Here is a 21711-nt window from a genome sequence, read left to right as displayed (position 1 = left end):
AATCACAACTGTTTAAACCTGAAAGCAACTGAGTGAGGGTCAGTGACATCTGTACTACTAAGCAGCCAAAAATAGGGTGCCCTTTGAATCTGAGCAGCACCCCCATAAACAGATTATACATATATATATGGCTTTAGTGATTCACTATGAAATAGGATGCTGGCTGTCACACTTGGTTCCTCTTGCAAACGCTTGCTTCACAGATAATTGTTGTTTAAAACAATGCTCAGTCTTCTTGGCCCCCTTCTGTATAGAAGTTGCACCCCCTGCAGCAGCCATAGTGCACAAGGATGCCTGTTGGCACTCATGGATTGCATTATGGGAGTCAATATGCAAATTGGATGTTGGACTACATACTAATAATGAGTAGGTTGAAGATGAAGGTGTTGACAGTGAAGATTACATGATGCTGCTTGTTACTATTCATAATTTTCCACTTTTGATAAACTACTTGAATAAACTCGCTGCAAAAATGTAACAGGGAGATTATAAGTTTGAGAGCAGGGGCTTCTTACCTCTCTGTATTACGCAGTATTGTTTTATTACTGTGTTTGTTCCCAATTGTAAAGCACTACAGATTTTGCAGGCGATAAAAAAATAAGTGAGGATGATAAAGGGGGGAGGTGCCTATCTTACTTACTGTGGTGTCAAAGTCTACAGATTTCCACACGCAAAAGGTGGATTTTTTGGTCTTTTACCCAGGCATGACAATGTACTTATCATAGGCCTGAGGTGGTACCACTGGTGGCTGACCTACTTGGACACATTCATCCTTCTCCTCATTATCTTGTTCAAGTACAACATATTGCAACATTTTCAGATCCACAATTATCCACAATTATCCCCTCATCCTGTTGCACATTAGCAAGTTCCAAAATAGCATCCTCAATTTCTATGTCTAACTCATCATCATTACTACTCTCATCCTCACAATTCCAAAGTACGTGGTCGATGGCTAGACATTCCCCAAAGGAATATATGCTCAACGGCTTGAATCTCATTTGGTCAACATTTAGAAAGTCGACAACATTAGTTCGACAAGCCGAATGTCGACACTATTATTAGGGCTACAATTCACATAATGGACAGTATTATAGGTTTAGGGTTAGGGATATTATTGTTGATTTAACAATACTGTCTACATTTCAATAGTCAACCTAATAAGTCTGTCTACATTTCAATTGTCAACCTAATAATACTGTTGATGTCATTATTGTCAACTTTCCAACCCTGCCTATATTATAGTGTCAACCATATAAATGTTGATCCCTTTCCAAATGGTTGTGAAATGTTGAAAGGAGGCTGCATATTATTACAGTGTCAGAATCTAAAATGTCAGACTCACATATAGTACTCATTGACACACTTAAACTCTGCTCAGGATTTAGTGAATGCCTAAATTGTTCTTTAGCCTCAATGTTCTTTTTATGCACTGATGTGGCTGTTTTGGAAGTGACAGACTTACACACAGAGTGAAAAGGTGGTGCATATAAAGTTGCAAGAAAATGCATTCCTTTAATACTAACATCAAGAGCTGATGTTTTCTTTGTGACTAACAAGTGTTGTTTGGATTTGCAGCGCCCTTTCTTACACTTTCTTCCCACATTACCTTTTTTTACCCGTAGAGGTTGTAAAAGTATTACTACTGACAGTACTAGTACTGGGATGCTCCTGATCTGTAGACTGATCCATGATTGACAACAAGAGTAAAGCCACTTAAAGTTGGAGCTACTTGTAGCTACCACCACACCACGTGAATGCTCAATGAGATAGAGAAAGGAGGGACTATTACCTTGCTTTGTAGACATAGCTCCACAATGCCATTCAAGTTAATACAATTGCTTTGTTAAAGAAAATGTTTTGTTTTATTTGCACTGTGCTGTCAAACACAGCGACCTGTCTTTTCACCACTTATGAGTATAATTGTGATACTGTCACTCACACAATTGCCTTCACAGTCAAACACTTGGATTTTATAATCAAGAAATATTTTTGGGGGAGTGTGCTGCTCAAAGCCAAACACAGTCAAGTTACTCTGTTTTGCTGGCTTCACTAAGAAGCATACCGGTGTCAATCTGTTGGAAAAACTCAGGAATGTCATAGCAAAATGGCTCACCCTGCAAAGCCTCTCCCCAGGATTTCTGAATGCCGATAATAGAACGAACATAGTGGGCCTGAGTCATTAAGGAGAGGAAAGAAAAAAAATGAGTAACTTTGAACCTTGGCAAAACCCTGTTACAATGCAAAGGGTGCAAATGAGTTTATTATTTTGCACATACGGAAAATACTGACTGATTTTTCATGTAGCACATAAATACTTGATAGCTTTATTTTTAAACTGACATTAAAAGTTGATCTAGGACATGCTCTATCCCAATTATAAATCTGTTCCCACATTTTAATTTTACCCTTCCCTCCAATGAAACATGGATTTGCCAAGGTCCAAAGTTACTCATTTTCTTTGCTTTCCTTAATGAATTAGGCCCATTGTGTGCATTACGACAGGGTGAATTTCAATATGTACCATGCTTTGCACACAAAACTTGGTTGTTCAGAATTTCTTAAAAAATCAGAGGTCAGTGCAGGAGATGCTGTCTGTGCCATTAAAATTTCTCTGCATTTTAAGAATTCAGCATGTACATCATTGCAGCAGCTTAAAAAATAAATTACCAGCTATCTCACCAACTGAAGCAAGAGGTAGTAACACTGCTGTGCCACAATGTTTCATAGGGATTGTATCTTTTATTAAACTACCATGTATTTGTGCCGCTGCTCTGTCACTAATTTTAGCCAGCCAGCTCGCTGCAGCCTTTGGCCAATATTGGTGAAATTTATTTTTTTTAATTAGAAAATAGACTATAATGCAAATGAATGTTAATGATATAAATACTAATGTAGGGACAAAGGAAGCTCAAAATTTCATGAAGCCAAAATACAGGGGTCTGCGCACATCTCCACTGAATATAAATCTTAAATAGATTCCTAGATATGGTATATCTGTTTTTTTTGTTGTACAGTAAGTCACCTTAAACCACTTTACATACAAAGTGATATATGAGAAGTAGAGCATCCAAAATAAGACTCACCCGTACTGTCAGTATAACCTGTTCATCGTTATCCAGCAAAGCCTCACGGTCTATATGTCCAGTTACATTTATTTCTCCTTCAATTAAACTTATGTTAAATAGACCAGACACGGAAGAACCTGCAGATAAACCAAAGTGTACTGAAAAACCCTTACCCTACAATTTTCCAATAAATTAAATTTCAAAGTGAATGTTTGATGTATAGGTAGACTTGCATACTTACTATAAATGGAATATTGGATTTCATCATTGATACCTCTGTCTGGGTCAGTGGCATAAACTCTCAATACAACTTCACCCTGAATAAAAGCAAAAATAATGATAAAGTATAATAAAAGACACTTCAGCAATTGAAATTATATCTAACTGTCTTACTGAATATTCCATTTGGATTGCTTTGATATACCTTACACATTATCTAGTGCAGAATTTCTCTAACTGATGTACCTCAACAAACCATATGGGACAACCACATCAGTTATTTGGATTAATTTATCTGAACATGGCAAAACATATTCTCTGTTAATTTCAAATTATTACTAGGGCATTTATTTATTGCTGTGTACCTGTAATAGAAAAATTAATGTCACATTCGCTTAATCTAATATTTTAAGTGGTAGCAAGCAAAGCCCTCTTATTTTCTGTTTCGGTGTATGTGGATGTATTGTTATCACTGCATGCTCAATGACAATGTTAATGGTATTAGTAAAGTATGGAATAATGGGGCAGTTAAGGACCGGAATGATAAAAGGTGCTATAGGGTGTGTTTAACTGAAGCCATTCTAAACAATTAAGAGCATGATGTGTGCAAAAAATGCATCAAGAACGTAGATGCAAAAATGTATCTGCACATTTGTCTTTCTACGTTTCTATTGTAGAAATATTTTTGTGAAAATAAAAATACTTTGCATCAATGTAGGTCACAAATTCATTAAAGACTGAGCAAGGGCTTTCTTAATACAGGTGCAGAACAGTTATTTTCCCTAGTTTCTATCTAGTTGCTGCCTAGTGTCCAAGTATGACAAGAGTATGTGAGCTTACACCAAACTTTAACCCAATCTAACATTGGCCCAAGCTCTATTCTAAGTCATATTTAATAAACCTAAGTTAAGATTACAAACTATTGTATGAACAGATCTATGTCCTTGACTCTAAAATGTAATGTAGCCCAACACTGCAAACTCTTCATTTGCTGGATATACAAATGTCATGGAATCTTAGATTTCTTCCCCCAAACTAATTGTTTCTCGAAAGTTAATTAGTTTAGTTTTCTCATGCTGTTTGGAGGATAGGATATTTAAAAGGTAGTTTGCATGTGTGGGATAGCTGCAAATGCAAATAATAGCAAACATGTCTTCAGAAAATGGATAGAAGGGTAACGGTTCTACACAAAGAATAAGTCCTATGCTGACAGAGCAGCAGTAGAAACGATCAGACACTGACAGAATATTAGAGGGAGCTGTATGTTTTCTGGGAGGCAAGATTAGGGCAAGCATTAGTGTGATGTGAGTAAAGTCACATTACACATGCATTACAAAAAACACAGCTAAAGAACACAGAAGAATTGTATTATACTGTATACTAATAGTAACCTGCTGCACAGACCCCCAGAGATGGCTCAACACCTAATGACTGTATGCAGCTTAGTCTGAATGACAAGATATTGATTCACTGACAGAACAGTGGTGGTGGCAGGAGTAAACAATACCGTGTGTTACTATACAGTGACTGTAGACTGTACTCAAGCTTCTGGAAATGCTTTGGCTGCTTTTGAAGTGACAGATTTTTATTATATCACAGTGTAGTATGGAAATAAGTGATGCAAGATATGCAAAGGGAACTGAGGATGCACTCACCTAGGTGACTGCCTGATACTAACACATACTTGCCAACTCTCCCGGAATGTCCAGGAGACTCCCGCATTTTGTGAGAGTCTCCCGGACTCCCGGGCGAGTGTGGCAATCTCCCGAATTCTGCCCACTTCACTAGGAAGTGCCCCACTTCCTAGTGAAGTGGGCAGAATTAGATCCCAAACGCAGCGATTCCTGGTGAATCACGTCGTTTGGCCCCGCCCCCGCTGTCAAATGACGCGTGGCCAATATGATGTCATTTTGACCGTCGCGCCCCCCTCATGCCCCCCTCCACTGGCTGGCTCCCGGAAGGGAGCTGAAGAAAGTGGGCAAGTATGTACTAACAGTGTATCTGAACACAGAATACCATTCTTTTTGTTTACAGGTGTGCTTGAATTGATTTGCATGAGAATAGGTAAAGCTACCAAGGCATTGGAAAAGTAGGGCATTCCTGATTTACATTAGAAACAGCAATCACTAAAAGTACCTCAAAGCAGAACTGACCAAATTGTCCAGCTGAGGACTGCTTGAATTTTACATTATACCTATAAGCAAATTGAAAAAAATAGAAGAAAACAGAATATCTGCTATATCAATACCACCACCCAGGAAAAAGTGGGAGACAAAATTAAAAACTAAATCCATTGAAAAATTGCAATAGATCATTAGGAAGAAAGGTCTTGCCCTCAAGCAAAACTGACATTTCTATAAATAGGTTCTCAGAAACTGATAATCTCTTGGAGGAGCAGTCCCCCGTTGTGTGGGGTAATGATGCTATAGCTTTATAGGGTAAAACAGAGACAAGTTTAGTCAGTGGCAGCAGGTTCTCTACCACCGGGTAATCAGAAGACATTGTTGCCTAAAACAGGTAATGGTTGGGCTGTATCTGGTGTCTGGTGGTGAAGAAGAGGCTGCAAAAGGGACTGTCAAGTGTTAGGGTTCCCAGTATTAATACCACAGAGTAGTTGTGAATGAAATAGATTGTCTTTATTTTGAACACAGGTTACACAGGTATAAACTAGATGCAGTCAATGGTAAAGCAGCTAGCACAAGTCCATAAGAACAGGATACCAGGATTATCAGGTTTAGCTGAGAAAGTAGGAGACACTGGATACCAGGCACAATTGAAGAACTGCAGTTACAGAATACTGGGATCTTCAGGTTTAGCTAAGAAACAGGAGACTCTGGATACCAGACACAATAGCTGCAGGTACAGGAAACCAGGATTGCCAGGTACAGTAGTGGAAGCAGGAGATACTGGATGATCCGTGGAAGAATCAAACAGGAGGATGGTCAGGCAAGCCAGAGTCAAAAGCTGACAAATACATAACAGTACCAGTGAATAGACAGGAGCAAAGTCAAACAAAGCTGAAGTCAGGGTCACTGGAAAAGGTGCAGTACGATGAGACAAACAGGAGTCAGATACCAGGAGACAAATCAGGACCAGATTACAGGAGTTGTGAGAGAGACCAGAAAAAACAAACAATTGAACTGGCAACAGTCTGTTGGAAAAGGCAGTCTTTAAAAGGCCAGACACAGGTGATCAGGATCCAAGACAAATGATGAGAATTTAACCCCATACAGACAGGATCTGAAACAGTCAAGGCAGCATCCAAAGAGGAGGTGATGTACTGCAGGCAGAGGGAGATCATGACATCAGGGAGAAGAAAATTGCTTGTTGCTAAAAAGATGTGCGGAAACTACAGAGAAGCTGATTGAGGGAGGCAGTTGTATGTCCACCAAGAAAGAGAGCCAAATAACTAGTAAAGCCAAACAAAGCACACTCTAGGATACCCAGGATATCATAATATAATACCCAAAATGGTAGGTTTCTGACAAGTCTTCCCCCAAATGAAGATATAATTGAAAAAGCTTCCAGATCACAACAGAGAGGGGGTTCTCCTCCCCAACAAGCTTTATTAAAGCAAATGAGACACAGATTTAGGAAACAGGCTTCAGCTAAAGAACTGATACAGCCAGTTATATATTTCTGAAATAAGTACTACCAAAGGAATGATGGGACCTACACCTATATCACCAATATCACCTGTCCAGACTATATAGTGAAGGTATGTTAGATATTGGAATGCAGATTACTGTATAAAACATGCACCTTTACCAGAGATGTCTGAGACACCTACTCTTGGAGAAGATTGAAAAATTGGAGATATGGCTCCACTGACTGCACTGGGCTATGAGGCTCCACTGACCGGAGAGCGCCATGTGGTACTACAGGCTGAACAGTGCGGGGAGATTCCTTGGGCTGAACAATGCGAGGAGAGACCTCGGGATGAACAGTGCGGGGGAGAGACATAGGGCTAAACAGTGCAGGAGAGTGACCTCGGGCTGTACAGTGCAGAGGAGAGACCTCGGGCTGAACAGTGCAGGGGGAGAGACCTCGGGCTATACAGAGCAGGGGAGAGACCTCGGGCTGAACAGTGCGGGGAAGAGACATAGGGCTAAACAGTGCGGGGGAGAGACCTCGGGCTGCACAGTGCAGGGGAGAGACATAGGGCTAAACAGAGCAGGGGAGAGACCTCAGGCTGAACAGTGTGGGGGAGAGACCTCGGGCCATACGGTGCAGGGGGAGAGACCTCGGGCTGTAGAGTGCAGGGGAGCGACCTCAGACTGAACAGTACAGAGGGAGAGACCTCGGACTGAACAGTGCAGGAGAAAGTCCTCAGGCTGAACAGTGCGGGGGAGAGACCTCGGGCTGAACAGTGCAGGGGAGAGACCTCGGGCTGAACAGTGCAGAGAAGAGACCTTGTTGGAGACTGGGACTCTAGGTTGACACAAATGGACTCTCTCATCCTTAGTGTTTACTAGGCCCCTCAGAGAGAATGCCAACACCACAACTTTGTCACGTTCCTCGGCACGCTTATCAGAGAGAGTCTTTCCTTCATGGAGCAATCATTCAAGCTTTTCACACTCTGCAGCCAGATGAAGCCTCTCTAATTTGCATTCCACAAGTACCTTTGTAACCCTGTTGATTTGTGCACCTCTTGTTGAACCAGGACAAGCTTTTGTTTCAGCACAACAATCTCTTAGTCTTTTTCTGCTGCTATTTCTTTGAGAGTTTTCACTGCTCTTTCTCTTTCTTTACACACTTTCTGTATTGCTTGGAATACACTTTTCAAAGATTCAAAACTCACAATTTCCTGCTTTCTGATGCAATTTCTCTGTTGTTTCTGTAAGAGCCTCTACTGAGTTTTCTTTTGCTTCATACAACTCTTGAAATTATTTTCTCAAGAACTCAGAAACAGCTTTTTGGGGTTGTATCGTTTCAGCACACTGCTGCATTGAGTCACTCAATTCTTTATCAAATCAAGAGATTTCTTCTCTAAAAGTTTTCTCCATGCGATCATACTCTGTCATGTCCAAATATTCTTCCATGAAGGTTTTCTCCAAGCAATCATACTCTTCCCTGGACACATAATGTGATCCAGGTAACACCAGACTTGCGCAGAGAGCATGAAATTTTACAACTTCATCTCCACTCTGCCAACTCCCATGCAATTTTTCCAATTCACCCTGCTGGGAATCAATTTCAGACACACCTGTTTGTAAACATTGTTTCTGACATATTTTATTCTTTCTCTTGCCAATCTTGGCTGAAGTAAAGAAAATTTATACTGTCAGCCATTACTCTTGATTTCTATTGCAGCCTTTTAAACATTAAAACATGAACTTTACATTTATCCAGCACTTTCCATTGGTAATTAGAAAAACAAACAGATGCTTTAGCATCCCACACAGTTAAAACAGCAGACTTCTGTGAGCCACACCCAACTCATAGCTCAAAAACCAAGGTATGACACTACAATGCCCTGCAATTTTTAAAACTTTTGCTTTCTTTGAAAAACAAACAATTGCTTTAGTTTTCCACACAGGCAAATAACAAACTTTTCTGGACCACACCCAACTCACAGCTCAGTAAATCAACAGGTATGGCACTACAATGCACAGCAATTTTCTAAATGTTTGCTTTCTTTGCAAAAAGAACCAGTTGCTGAACAGTTCACATTAATATTACTCTTTTATGTCTCTCCACAAGCAGACAATTTGCTTTCTCTACAACTTATAAACAGTTTGGTGTTTGATAGTGGCATTTAACATATTTTATGCGCCACCACTTTCCATCTGGAGGCGTGGGTTCAAATCCCACTTCTAACACCACTTGTAGGACTTCTGATACCCTGCAACACTGACACTCTTAGGTGTTTCATACACGAACAACTACTTGCTTCAAATTAAAAACAGTGCTTTACTGTTTGCATCATAATAAACAGCATGCAGTCTTGTCACGTTAACACCAGTGCTCTTCTAGCATCGATCACAAACATAAGTGAACAACACAGTCTTTCGTTCCCCACCCAAACACTGCAAATCAATCAATAGAAGACATGATGTCCCTGTGTGTTTGTGTGCATTAGAAAAACAAACAACTCCCAATGAAGGGTAAAACTGGCACTTACAAGAAAAAAGCAACTGTAAATTGTGGGCTCCTAGTAAATACTGAAGAAAATCATAAAAATAACATATCAGATATTCTTTCCACTGCAGCTTGTCCAGGGTCTATTGTCAAAACCCAGATAGACAAAAGTAAAAACACACCAAAAGAACAGCGCTGTGGAAAGTAATTAAGCAAAATATATGAAATGCATACAGTAGTAATGGAGAAAAAACGAAGTAATATAGGTGCCCACTTATGTGATCTTTGCTCTCCAGTGTCTTAATATGGCCCTGGACTGAGCCACGGAGATGTTTGGAGTCTGAGTAACCAAAATGGAATATCTTAATCATATTAATGTATTAAGCAATCATATTAATGTATTAATCAAATCATTTGATTGTGTAAAAAATATAGACAATGTTAGGTCCTTTTTTGTAACACTTGGCAGCAGAGAACATTGGGTTACTTACCAAAGTTGTATTTTCATAAACAGAAGTCACATAAGGTGCACCTATAAATTGTGGATCCAAATCTGGTACATCCAAAACATTCACAAATACATAAGCTGTAGTGTTGAGAACTAAATCAAATCCTTGGTCCTGTAAAAATTTATAAATAAATAAATGTTAGATAACATTTTTTTAAAACGGTTTCACTTATATAGCAAGGAGTCACTGGGACTCCCCTTCTCTTCCAGTCAATGACAAGTGGTTTCCATCAAAAGCTGCTTATGATTAGCTGGTGGGGAAGGGGAGCAGTGGCTCTGTGTATTTCCACATCTGTTGTAATACCACTATAGATTCATTTTCATACAGAAGTTTTATTATTGAATGATTGAGGTACACTCTGTCTGGGACTTGAGTGCTGTTCTTTGTAGGGATGTGCACCGGCGACTTTTGGTGTCTCATGTTTTGTGTTTTGGATTCGGATTTTCTTGAGGTTTTGGGTTCGGATTTGTTTCGCAAAACACCTGCCGAAAGGTTTTGGTTCGGATTTAAGGTTTTGGATTCGGATTTTTTTGGAAAAAAGCATAAAAAGTTCAAAAATCAAGTTTTTGGGCTTATTTTCACTCCTACGCTATTATTAACCTCAATAACATTCAATAACAATCATTTCCACTAATTTACAGTGTATTCTGAACACCTCACAATATAGTTATTAGTCCAAAACGTTGCAACGAGGTATCTTTCTGGACTGCGTAGTGGAGTGGTCCCCACAATATAATAAGAAAACCATCAACTGGTCTGAATCGCACCAAAAAATGTACCTGGACTGCGTAGAGGAGTGGTCACCACAATATAATTTAAAAACCCTGAACTTGTATGATTCGCACCAAAAAATGTACCTGGACTGCGTAGAGGAGTGGTCACCACAATATAATTTAAAAACCCTGAACTTGTATGAATCGCACCAAATAATGTACCTGGACTGCGTAGAGGAGTGGTCACCACAATATAAGAAAACCATCAACTAGTCTGAATCGCACCAAAAAATGTACCTGGACTGCGTAGAGGAGTGGTCACCACAATATAATTTAAAAACCCTGAACTTGTATGAATCGCACCAAATAATGTACCTGGACTGTGTAGAGGAGTGGTCACCACAATAGAATAAAAAAACCATCAACTGGTCTGAATCGCACCAAAAAATGTATCTGGACTGCGTAGAGGAGTGGTCACCACAATATAATTACGGGTCTGAATTCCCCAAAAAAAAATTCTGGACTGCGTAGTGGGGTGGCCTCGGTACCCAATTTGATACCGGGGCCACAATATAATAAATACACCCTCAACTGGTCTGAATTCGAGGGAACAGATGGCGGACACCGGATGGACGTCTAAAACCAACATAGCAGTTAAAGGCGCAGTTCCTCTTTTTTGTGACTGCACAAACAATTAACGTAGTAATAGAAATGACAGGTTTTGTTTTTTTTTTAAATAGAGAAAGAAAGAAGGTAGTACTAGAAATGGCAGTTTTTTTGTTTTTTTTTTAAATATAGAAAGAAAGAAGGTAGTACTAGAAATGGCAGTTATTTAGTTTCTTTTAAATAGAGAAAGAAAGATGGTTGTACTAGAAATGGCAATTTTTTTTTGTTTTAAATATAGAAAGAAAGAAGGTAGTACTAGAAATGGCAGTTATTTAGTTTCTTTTAAATAGAGAAAGAAAGAAGGTAGTACTAGAAATGGCAGGTTTTTTTTATTTTATATATAGAAAGAAAGAAGGTAGTACTAGAAATGGCAGTTATTTAGTTTCTTTTAAATAGAGAAAGAAAGAAGGTAGTACTAGAAATGGCAGTTTTTTTTGCTTTAAATATAGAAAGAAAGAAGGTAGTACTAGAAATGGCAGTTATTTAGTTTCTTTTAAATAGAGAAAGAAAGAAGGTAGAACTAGAAATGGCAGTTATTTAGTTTCTTTTAAATAGAGAAAGAAAGAATGTAGTACTAGAAATGGCAGGGTTTTTTTTGTTTTATATATAGAAAGAAAGAAGGTAGTACTAGAAATGGCAGTTATTTAGTTTCTTTTAAATAGAGAAAGAAATAAGGTAGTATTAGAAATGGCAGGTTTTTCGTTTATTTTAAACATAGAAAGAAAGAAGGTAGTACTAGAAATGGCAGTTATTTAGTTTCTTTTAAATAGAGAAAGAAAGATGGTAGTACTAGAAATGGTAATTTTTTTTGTTTTAAATATAGAAAGAAAGAAGGTAGTACTAGAAATGGCAGTTATTTAGTTTCTTTTAAATAGAGAAAGAAAGAAGGTAGTACTAGAAATGGCAGTTTTTGTTTGGTTTTTTAAATATAGAAAGAAAGAAGGTAGTACTAGAAATGGCAGTTATTTAGTTTCTTTTAAATAGAGAAAGAAAGAAGGTAGTACTAGAAATGGCAGGGTTTTTTTTTCGTTTTAAATATAGAAAGAAAGAAGGTAGTACTAGAAATTGCAGTTTTTTAGTTTCTTTTAAATAGAGAAAGAATGAAGGTAGTACTAGAAATGGCAGTTTTTGTTTTGTTTTTTAAATATAGAAAGAAAGAAGGTAGTACTAGAGATGGCAGTTATTTAGTTTCTTTTAAATAGAGAAAGAAAGAAGGTAGTACTAGAAATGGCAGTTTTTTTATTTTTTTTTTAAATATAGAAAGAAAGAAGGTAGTACTAGAAATGGCAGTTATTTAGTTTCTTTTAAATAGAGAAAGAAAAAAGGTAGTACTAGAAATGGCAGTTTTTTTTTGTTTTAAAAATAGAAAGAAAGAAGGTAGTACTAGAAATGGCAGTTATTTAGTTTCTTTTAAATAGAGAAAGAAAGAAGGTAGTACTAGAAATGGCAGTTGTTTCGTTTCTTTTAAATAGAGAAAGAAAGAAGGTAGTACTAGAAATGGCAGTTGTTTAGTTTCTTTTAAATAGAGAAAGAAAGAAGGTAGTACTAGAAATGGCAGTTTTTGTTTTGTTTTTAAAATATAGAAAGAAAGAAGGTAGTACTAGAAATGGCAGTTATTTAGTTTCTTTTAAATAGAGAAAGAATGAAGGTAGTACTAGAAATGGCAGTTTTTGTTTTGTTTTTAAAATATAGAAAGAAAGAAGGTAGTACTAGAAATGGCAGTTATTTAGTTTCTTTTAAATAGAGAAAGAAAGAAGGTAGTACTAGAAATGGCAGGTTTTTTTTGTTTTATATTTAGAAAGAAAGAAGATAGTACTAGAAATGGCAGTTATTTAGTTTCTTTTAAATAGAGAAAGAAAGAAGGTAGTACTAGAAATGGCAGTTATTTAGTTTCTTTTAAATAGAGAAAGAAAGATGGCAGCACTAGAAATGGCAATTTTTTTTTTTAAATATAGAAAGAAAGAAGGTAATACTAGAAATGGCAGTTATTTAGTTTCTTTTAAATAGAGAAAGAAAGAAGGTAGTACTAGAAATGGCAGTTATTTAGTTTCTTTTAAATAGAGAAAGAAAGAAGGTAGTACTAGAAATGGCAGTTATTTAGTTTCTTTTAAATAGAGAAAGAAAGAAGGTAGTACTAGAAATGGCAGGTTTTTTTTTGTTTTATATATAGAAAGAAAGAAGATAGTACTAGAAATGGCAGTTATTTAGTTTCTTTTAAATAGAGAAAGAAAGAAGGTAGTACTAGAAATGGCAGTTATTTAGTTTATTTTAAATAGAGAAAGAAAGAAGGTAGTACTAGAAATGGCAGGTTTTTTTTTATTTTATATATAGAAAGAAAGAAGATAGTACTAGAAATGGCAGTTATTTAGTTTCTTTTAAATAGAGAAAGAAAGAAGGTAGTACTAGAAATGGCAGTTGTTTAGTTTCTTTTAAATAGAGAAAGAAAGAAGGTAGTACTAGAAATGACAGTTATTTAGTTTCTTTTAAATAGAGAAAGAAAGAAGGTAGTACTAGAAATGGCAGGTTTTTTTTTGTTTTATATATAGAAAGAAAGAAGATAGTACTAGAAATGGCAGTTATTTAGTTTCTTTTAAATAGAGAAAGAAAGAAGGTAGTACTAGAAATGGCAGTTATTTAGTTTCTTTTAAATAGAGAAAGAAAGATGGTAGCACTAGAAATGGCAATTTATTTTTTTTTTAAATATAGAAAGAAAGAAGGTAGTACTAGAAATGGCAGTTATTTAGTTTCTTTTATATATAGAAAGAAAGAAGATAGTACTAGAAATGGCAGTTATTTAGTTTCTTTTAAATAGAGAAAGAAAGATGGTAGCACTAGAAATGGCAATTTATTTATTTTTAAATATAGAAAGAAAGAAGGTAGTACTAGAAATGGCAGTTATTTAGTTTCTTTTAAATAGAGAAAGAAAGAAGGTAGTACTAGAAATGGCAGTTATTTAGTTTTTTTTAAATAGAGAAAGAAAGAAGGTAGTACTAGAAATGGCAGTTTTTTTTTGTTTTATATATAGAAAGAAGGTAGTACTAGAAATGGCAGTTATTTAGTTTCTTTTAAATAGAGAAAGAAAGAAGCTAGTACTAGAAATGGCAATTTTTTTTTGTTTTAAATATAGAAAGAAAGAAGGTAGTACTAGAAATGGCAGTTATTTAGTTTCTTTTAAATAGAGAAAGAAAGAAGGTAGTACTAGAAATGGCAGTTTTTGTTTTGTTTTTTAAATATAGAAAGAAAGAAGGTAGTACTAGAAATGGCAGTTATTATTTTTTTTTTAAACAGAGAAAGAAAGAAGGTAGTACTAAAAATGTCATGTTTTTTTTGTTTTTTTTTAAATATAGTAATAAAAAAGGTAGCAATAGAAATGGCAGTTCCTCTTTTTTGGAACTGCACAAACAGTGATGAAAATGAAGGTTGAGCTGGTGGCATGTCACGGTCCTCTTCAGAGGACAATATCCTGACCAGCAGGTCTTTGCACCGCTGCAGACTTGTGTCCACCGGAAACAGAGACACAACATACGCTTTAAACCAAGGATCGAGAACGGTGGGCAGAATGTATTCCTCTGACTTTAAAAGACTGACCACCCTCGGATCCTGGCATAGCGTGCGAAGGGCTTCATCCACAAGAGCTACATGCTTGGTGGAATCACAATGGTGTACCAGCTCCTCCCTCACTTTCTCCAGCTGCTTCTGCAAAAGCCTGATCAGGGGAATCACCTGACTCAAGCTGGCAGTGTCGGAACTGACTTCTCGTGTGGCAAGTTCAAATGGCTGCAGAACCTTGCACAACACGGAAATCATTCTCCAGTGCGCTTGACTCAGGCGCATCCCCACTCCTTTTCTTATGTCGTAGGTGGCTGTGTAGGCTTGAATGGCCTTTTGATGCAACTCCATCCTCTGCAGCATATAGAGGGTGGAGTTCTAGCACGTCACTACCTCTAGTTAATTTAGATTGCAAGGCTTGTAAATACTTTGAAGATACAAAAAGCAGGCTGCACAGACTGTGGAGCTAGAAAGTGAAATTAAATGGACCACGTTACTTTGGTGGCTATCTATGCCCCCCCCCCCCCGCCCTACACTTGTAGTTGAATATAAAAAAAGCAGCCTGCATAGACTGTAGAACTAGAATTTCAAATATACAAAGAAAGGGACAAAGGCAGTTTGGTATCTGTCTGCATCATATCCCCTCTCCACTAGGAGTAAAATAGAAAACTATTCAGTCATTATATAATCTAGAATATAAATAGAAATTGAGAAAGGCAATTTGGCATCTGTCTGCATCATAATCATCAACATCCTCCTCAGCGCCAGCTACATCAATAGCCTCCTCCCGGTGTACAACATTCACACCTTCATTAGCCAAATCTGTAACTGGACTGTGGGTGATCCTTCCAGCATATGCAGAGGGCGTGCTGCAAATGCTGGATGGAGTCACCTCTTCCTGTACAGTGATGGGAAGGTCAGGCTTCACAACCACCAACACCCTTGGACTCGCCTTGGGGATTTGTGATGTCATCTGTTTAGAAGGCAGAGTTCTTTGCTGTTTTGTTGTTGTTGCTGACAGCATAACTCTCTTAAATTTTTTGTAGGGGGGGAGGGGGAGGGCTTAGATCCTTGGGTGAAGCTGGACCACTAGTCAGGAACACGGGCCAGGGCATATTGCCAACTTTACGTTTCTCCTCAGATGATTTTAAGTTTCTCTTTTTGCTATTTTTTGAGAACTTGGGCTTTTTGGATTTTACATGCCCTATACTAGGAGATTGGGCATCGGGCTTGCCAGACGACGTTGATGGCATTTCATCGTCTATGTCATGACTAGTGGCAGCAGCTTCAGCATTAGGAGGAAGTGGGTCTTGATCTTTCCCTACTTTATCCTCCAAATTTTGGTTTTCCATTATATGTAGCACAAGAGAGCGTACCCCTAAGCCACACACACTCAGCAAAGCCTTTAAATATTATATGCGGCACAGGAGAGTACCACTGGACTTATACTGCTGAATCAGTGAACTTTGTAATAGTAGTACCACTGGACTTATACTGCTGAATCAGTGAACTTTGTAATATATCAGTACCACTTGACTTATACTGCTGAATCAGTGAACTTTGTAATATATCAGTACCACTGGACTTATACTGCTGAATCAGTGAACTTTGTAATAGCAGTACCACTGGACTTATACTGCTGAATCAGTGAACTTTGTAATATATCAGTACCACTGGACTTATACTGCTGAATCAGTGAACTTTGTAATATATCAGTACCACTGGACTTATACTGCTGAATCAGTGAACTTTGTAATATATCAGTACCACTGGACTTATACTGCTGAATCAGTGAACTTTGTAATAGCAGTACCACTGGACTTATACTGCTGAATCAGTGAACTTTGTAATATATCAGTACCACTGGACTTATACTGCTGAATCAGTGAACTTTGTAATATATCAGTACCACTGGACTTATACTGCTGAATCAGTGAACTTTGTAATATATCAGTACCACTGGACTTATACTGCTGAATCAGTGAACTTTGTAATAGCAGTACCATTGGACTTATACTGCTGAATCAGTGAACTTTGTAATATATCAGTACCACTGGACTTATACTGCTGAATATGTGAACTTTGTAATATATTAGTACCACTGGACTTATACTGCTGAATGTGTGAACTTGGTAATATTGCAGTACCAATAGGCTTATACTGCAGGATTGGTTTTGCAAATTTTGTTGTAATTAATTTTTTATAAAATTATTTTTTTGTATTTTTTTTAGAACTTTTTTTAAATTTTTTAAACACTTTGGAATAATGGGGAAATAACTATGCCCTTAGAAGCACAGAGCACAGGACACAGCACCACTGGACTGAACAGCACACAGCACAGGACCCAGCAGCACCACTGAACTCAAAATTGACAGAGCACAGCACACAGCCCCACTGGACTGATACTGCTGAATGTGTGAACTTTGTAATATTGCAGTACCACTGCACTTTTACTGCTGAATGTGTGAACTTGGTAATATTGCAGTACCAATGGGCTTATACTGCAGGATTGGTTTTGCAAATTTTGTTGTAATGAAAAAAAAAATTAATTAGTTTTTTGTATATCTTTTTTTATAACTTTTTTTTTAATTTTTTAAACACTTGGGAATATTGGGGAAATAACTATGCCCTTAGAAGCACAGAGCACAGGACACAGGACCACTGGACTGAACAGGACACAGTACAGGACCCAGCAGCACCACTGAACTCAAAATTGACAGAGCACAGCACACAGCACCACTGGACTGATACTGCAGAACAGAACACAGCACAGCACAGCACAGCACAGAACTAAACAGCACAGTACGAGATCTACCAGGACAGAGGACCACCTAACACACCCTCCCTCTACCCTGATCAATGCTCGAGTGAAGATGGCGGCGACTAGCGGGGAATTTATAGGATCCGAGTATCGGAGATCCGACAGCGGGATTATGACTCCGAGCCTCGGTTTCAAGTTTTCATTTGGCGCCAATACCAGGATCTGTCTCGGATCCGACTCGGATCGGAAACGTTCGGGTGGGCTCGGATTCACGAACTCCGAGTGCGCTCATCTCTAGTTCTTTGTGTATTTTTTTTTTATTAGCAGGGACTCCCTGCTTTGATCCCACATCAATAAAACTAATCAAATCTCTTCTGGAGTGACAAAGTACAGAAGGAGTCTCCACGCCCTACACTGCTGTTGAAATGTTCACTCCAAGAACACAGAGGCCGCCAAGAAGAGAATGGTTTAAGGTGCCTTGAACCTCCAGACCATCAGGCCTGGGTCCTTGACCCTGTGAATGTCCTTCCTGTTAAATGTCCTCACACTAGCTGGCAGTGAACCTGACTTCCACATGGAGTTTAGTGTATATAAATATAAACATGAAAATGACCTTTTATATATGGCCTTATAAGTTGTAATGGTTTCCACAAAAATATATGTTACTGAAAAATGTGGCGTAGGGCACTATGCTAGTTAAAGTTGGGGCTTTAATCTCTTTAGGTGTTGGTATTGTCTTGTTAAAATCTTCCATAGTGACTCAGAAAGCTGAGATTACCCAATAAAATACACTTTCTTGGTTCGTACATTATGCTGCACTACCTCATTAATGTTATAATAGGTGTGAAGGATCAACACCTCATGTATTATATGGCTAAGGTAGTGTTTTTGCTTGTAAATTAACGGCACAATGTTCAACCACCCACCTTTAATCCTTCTCTCTCGTATGATTACTGTATTGATCAATATGGGTTTGATTCATTAGCGGACACATTCTGAGTGCAACATGCATAACGTAATATACGCACGTTGAGTGCTAGTAATGTACATGCGTATTCAGCAAGCAACGGTCCTGCAGACATATACCAAGATGAATTTGGTCGCAAGGCGCCTACGCAACATAAAAAGTAGAGATGGGCGGGTCCGGTTCTCCGAGAACCGAACCCACCCGAACTTTGGGTATCCGAGTACCGAGCTGAGCAGCTCGGTACTCTCCCGCCCGTTCCGAATCCGAATCGAGGCCGAACGTCATCGTGACATCGTCGGATCTCGGGGCTCGGTTCTCGCGATACTTCAACTTTATAAATACACGCCTCCACAGCAATCCATCGCCATTTGACAGAGGGAGAGAGCAGGGTGTAGTCACAGGCTGATTAGAGCAGGGACAGAGAATACAATATTGTTCTTGCAATTGCTCTAACCAAAATCACAAGTGCAGAGAGGAGGATAGAGGTTTATTATTTTTTCTTAATATTTGGCACTCCCCAGCGCTTTTGGGGTGTCCCCCATAATTGTGCATTAATTTTTCTGGCTGTCAAAAGTCATATCTGTCAGCAGTATCTACCAAATAATTTTTAGCACTCCTCAGTGCTTTTGTGGTGTCCTCCCTAATTGTGCATTAATATTTCTGGCTGTCAAAAGTCATAACTGTCAGCAGTATCTACTAAATAATTTTTAGCACTCCTCAGTGCTTTTGGGGTGTCCTCCCTAATTGTGCATTAATATTTCTGGCTGTCAAAAGTCATATCTGTCAGCAGTATCTACTAAATAATTTTTAGCACTCCTCAGTGCTTTTGGGGTGTCCTCCCTAATTGTGCATTAATATTTCTGGCTGTCAAAAGTCATATCTGTCAGCAGTATCTACTAAATATTTTTTAACCACTCCTTAGTGCTTTTGGGGTGTCCTCCCTAATTGTGCATTAATATTTCTGGCTGTCAAAAGTCATAACTGTCAGCAGTATCTACTAAATAATTTTTAGCACTCCTCAGTGCTTTTGGGGTGTCCTCCCTAATTGTGCATTAATATTTCTGGCTGTCAAAAGTCATATCTGTCAGCAGTATCTACTAAATAATTTTTAGCACTCCTCAGTGCTTTTGGGGTGTCCTCCCTAATTGTGCATTAATATTTCTGGCTGTCAAAAGTCATATCTGTCAGCAGTATCTACTAAATATTTTTTAAGCACTCCTTAGTGCTTTTGGGGTGTCCTCCCTAATTGTGCATTAATATTTCTGGCTGTCAAAAGTCATATCTGTCAGCAGTATCTACTAAATAATTTTTAGCACTCCTCAGTGCTTTTGGGGTGTCCTCCCTAATTGTGCATTAATATTTCTGGCTGTCAAAAGTCATATCTGTCAGCAGTATCTACCAAATAATTTTAAGCACTCCCCAGTGGTTTGCGCTCAGAATGGATTCAAAGCAGTCCACATATGATCTGAATGAGCAACCAGGTTCTGTCACCAGTCCTGATGTTAGTGTTCCCAGTACGTCATCTGGCCAAGGCGATGTCAAACAACAGAGTGTTTCCAAATTAGTGCAAAAAACAAAAACCAAAAAATTTTTTACTGTATTGAAGCGAAAAAGAAGTGTAACTGAGCAAAAGTTAAGTGACGATAAAAAAAAAATTGCAAGCATGCCATTCTACACACGCAGTGGCAAAGAGAGAATAAGGCCTTCACCTTTGGCTATTAGTGGCAGATCCCAAAAAGTTACCCAGCCTACAATTGGTGCACAACTACTGTTACGCATCAAAGCCGAGCTGCAAGATAACAGTGAGGCATTACAGGAGAATATTTGCTCTGATTCACAAATGACAACAATCCCTGTGGAGAGTCCATCCAACAGTGGGATGTCTAATCGTGAGCATTCTGCTGATGTGTGCCTTAATAGCCCGAGTGTAGCCGGTGATACACAAATTGAGGATGCCACTTTGGAATTAGAAGAGGATGAGGGGGAGATTTGTGTAGGCGACGAGGGTGCTAATGATGATGTTGATGATTATGATGCAGACAGATACCAAATTGCCTTTCTCAATTTCTATTTATATTCTAGATTATATAACGGCTGAATAGTTTTCTATTTTACTCCTAGTGGAGAGAGGATCTGATGCAGACAGATACCAAACTGCCTTTGTCCATTTCAATTTATATTGTACAGTATATAACGGCTGAATTTATTAGTATTTTATACAAGTGGAGGGGGGCCTAGAGAGACAGAAACCAAACTGGCTTTCTCCATGTCAATTAATATTGTACAGTCTATAATGGCTGAATTTTTAGTTTTTTTAAAAAAAGTTGAGGGGGGCCTATAGAGACAGAAAGCAAACTGTCTTTTTCCATTTCTTTACATATTTAACTATAAGTGTAGGGTGTAATATACATCCAAAGACGATGGCTGCATTGCCAATATGCATAGATGGAGAGGAAGACAATCTGTTTTGTGTGTAGAATAGGCCTACCTACGAAGAATTAAACTGTTTTTTTGGATGATTTATTACCTCAACAATTAGATTACTTGTCTCTAAACAGTTGGAGCACTAAATTGGGTTAATTTAGGCCCAAAATCATGAATTTTCTAAAAAAATAGCAAAACAAAACCAAACAAAACCAAAACCAAAACACGCAATGGCGGTTTTGCAAAACCAAAACCAAAACCAAAACACAACGGTAATCCAGATCCAAAACCGAATCCAAAACCAAAACACGGGGGTCAGTTACCATCTCTAATAAAAAGTGACTTAAACACCTGCATCCAACTGCGGAAATCATCCGCAGCAGTCAGCATACACCACGGACTTTAGAGCTGTGTTTGCCCAGCGCTGCCAATATTGCCTTAGACATGACCCCGAGATGGTGCAACACTTACGTTTGATATTACTTAAATTGGTGTGCATTAATCAAATGTATCCAGAGTTAAACGCCTACTCCCTCCTCGAGTAGTTCAAAGTGGTGCCCACCCACATCCCGCGCCCATTCTTCCTCGTTTTGCTCTTACTAATTAGTCCATATCCCACGGCTGTAATTCCTAGTTCTGCATGCCCAGCATGCCCAGTGTAGTTTTATGCACGGTCCACACAAAATCTACAGATACGTCCGCTAATGAATCACCGCTATGTCTTCTTTCCACGTATATATTTTTGTGAGCTACT

General features: G+C 38.3%; 1 protein-coding gene across 1 annotated transcript in view; it reads right to left on the bottom strand.

The window, feature by feature from the left end:
* CDHR2 (cadherin related family member 2) overlaps positions 1–21711 on the bottom strand; it is a 185834-nt gene that overhangs the window by 93987 nt on the left and 70136 nt on the right. Inside the window, exons 9-11 of the mRNA XM_075209134.1 lie at positions 9860–9988; positions 3310–3385; positions 3087–3205 (exon numbers count right to left, since the gene is read on the bottom strand). Of these exons, the coding sequence (XP_075065235.1) occupies positions 3087–3205; positions 3310–3385; positions 9860–9988 (324 nt within the window). The remainder of the gene's footprint in view (positions 1–3086; positions 3206–3309; positions 3386–9859; positions 9989–21711) is intronic.

Source organism: Mixophyes fleayi, chromosome 4 (assembly GCF_038048845.1).
Source record: "Mixophyes fleayi isolate aMixFle1 chromosome 4, aMixFle1.hap1, whole genome shotgun sequence".
NCBI classification, from domain to species: domain Eukaryota; kingdom Metazoa; phylum Chordata; class Amphibia; order Anura; family Limnodynastidae; genus Mixophyes; species Mixophyes fleayi.
The sequence above is the reverse complement of the archived record's forward strand: the minus strand, read 5'-3'. Positions and strand labels throughout refer to the sequence as shown.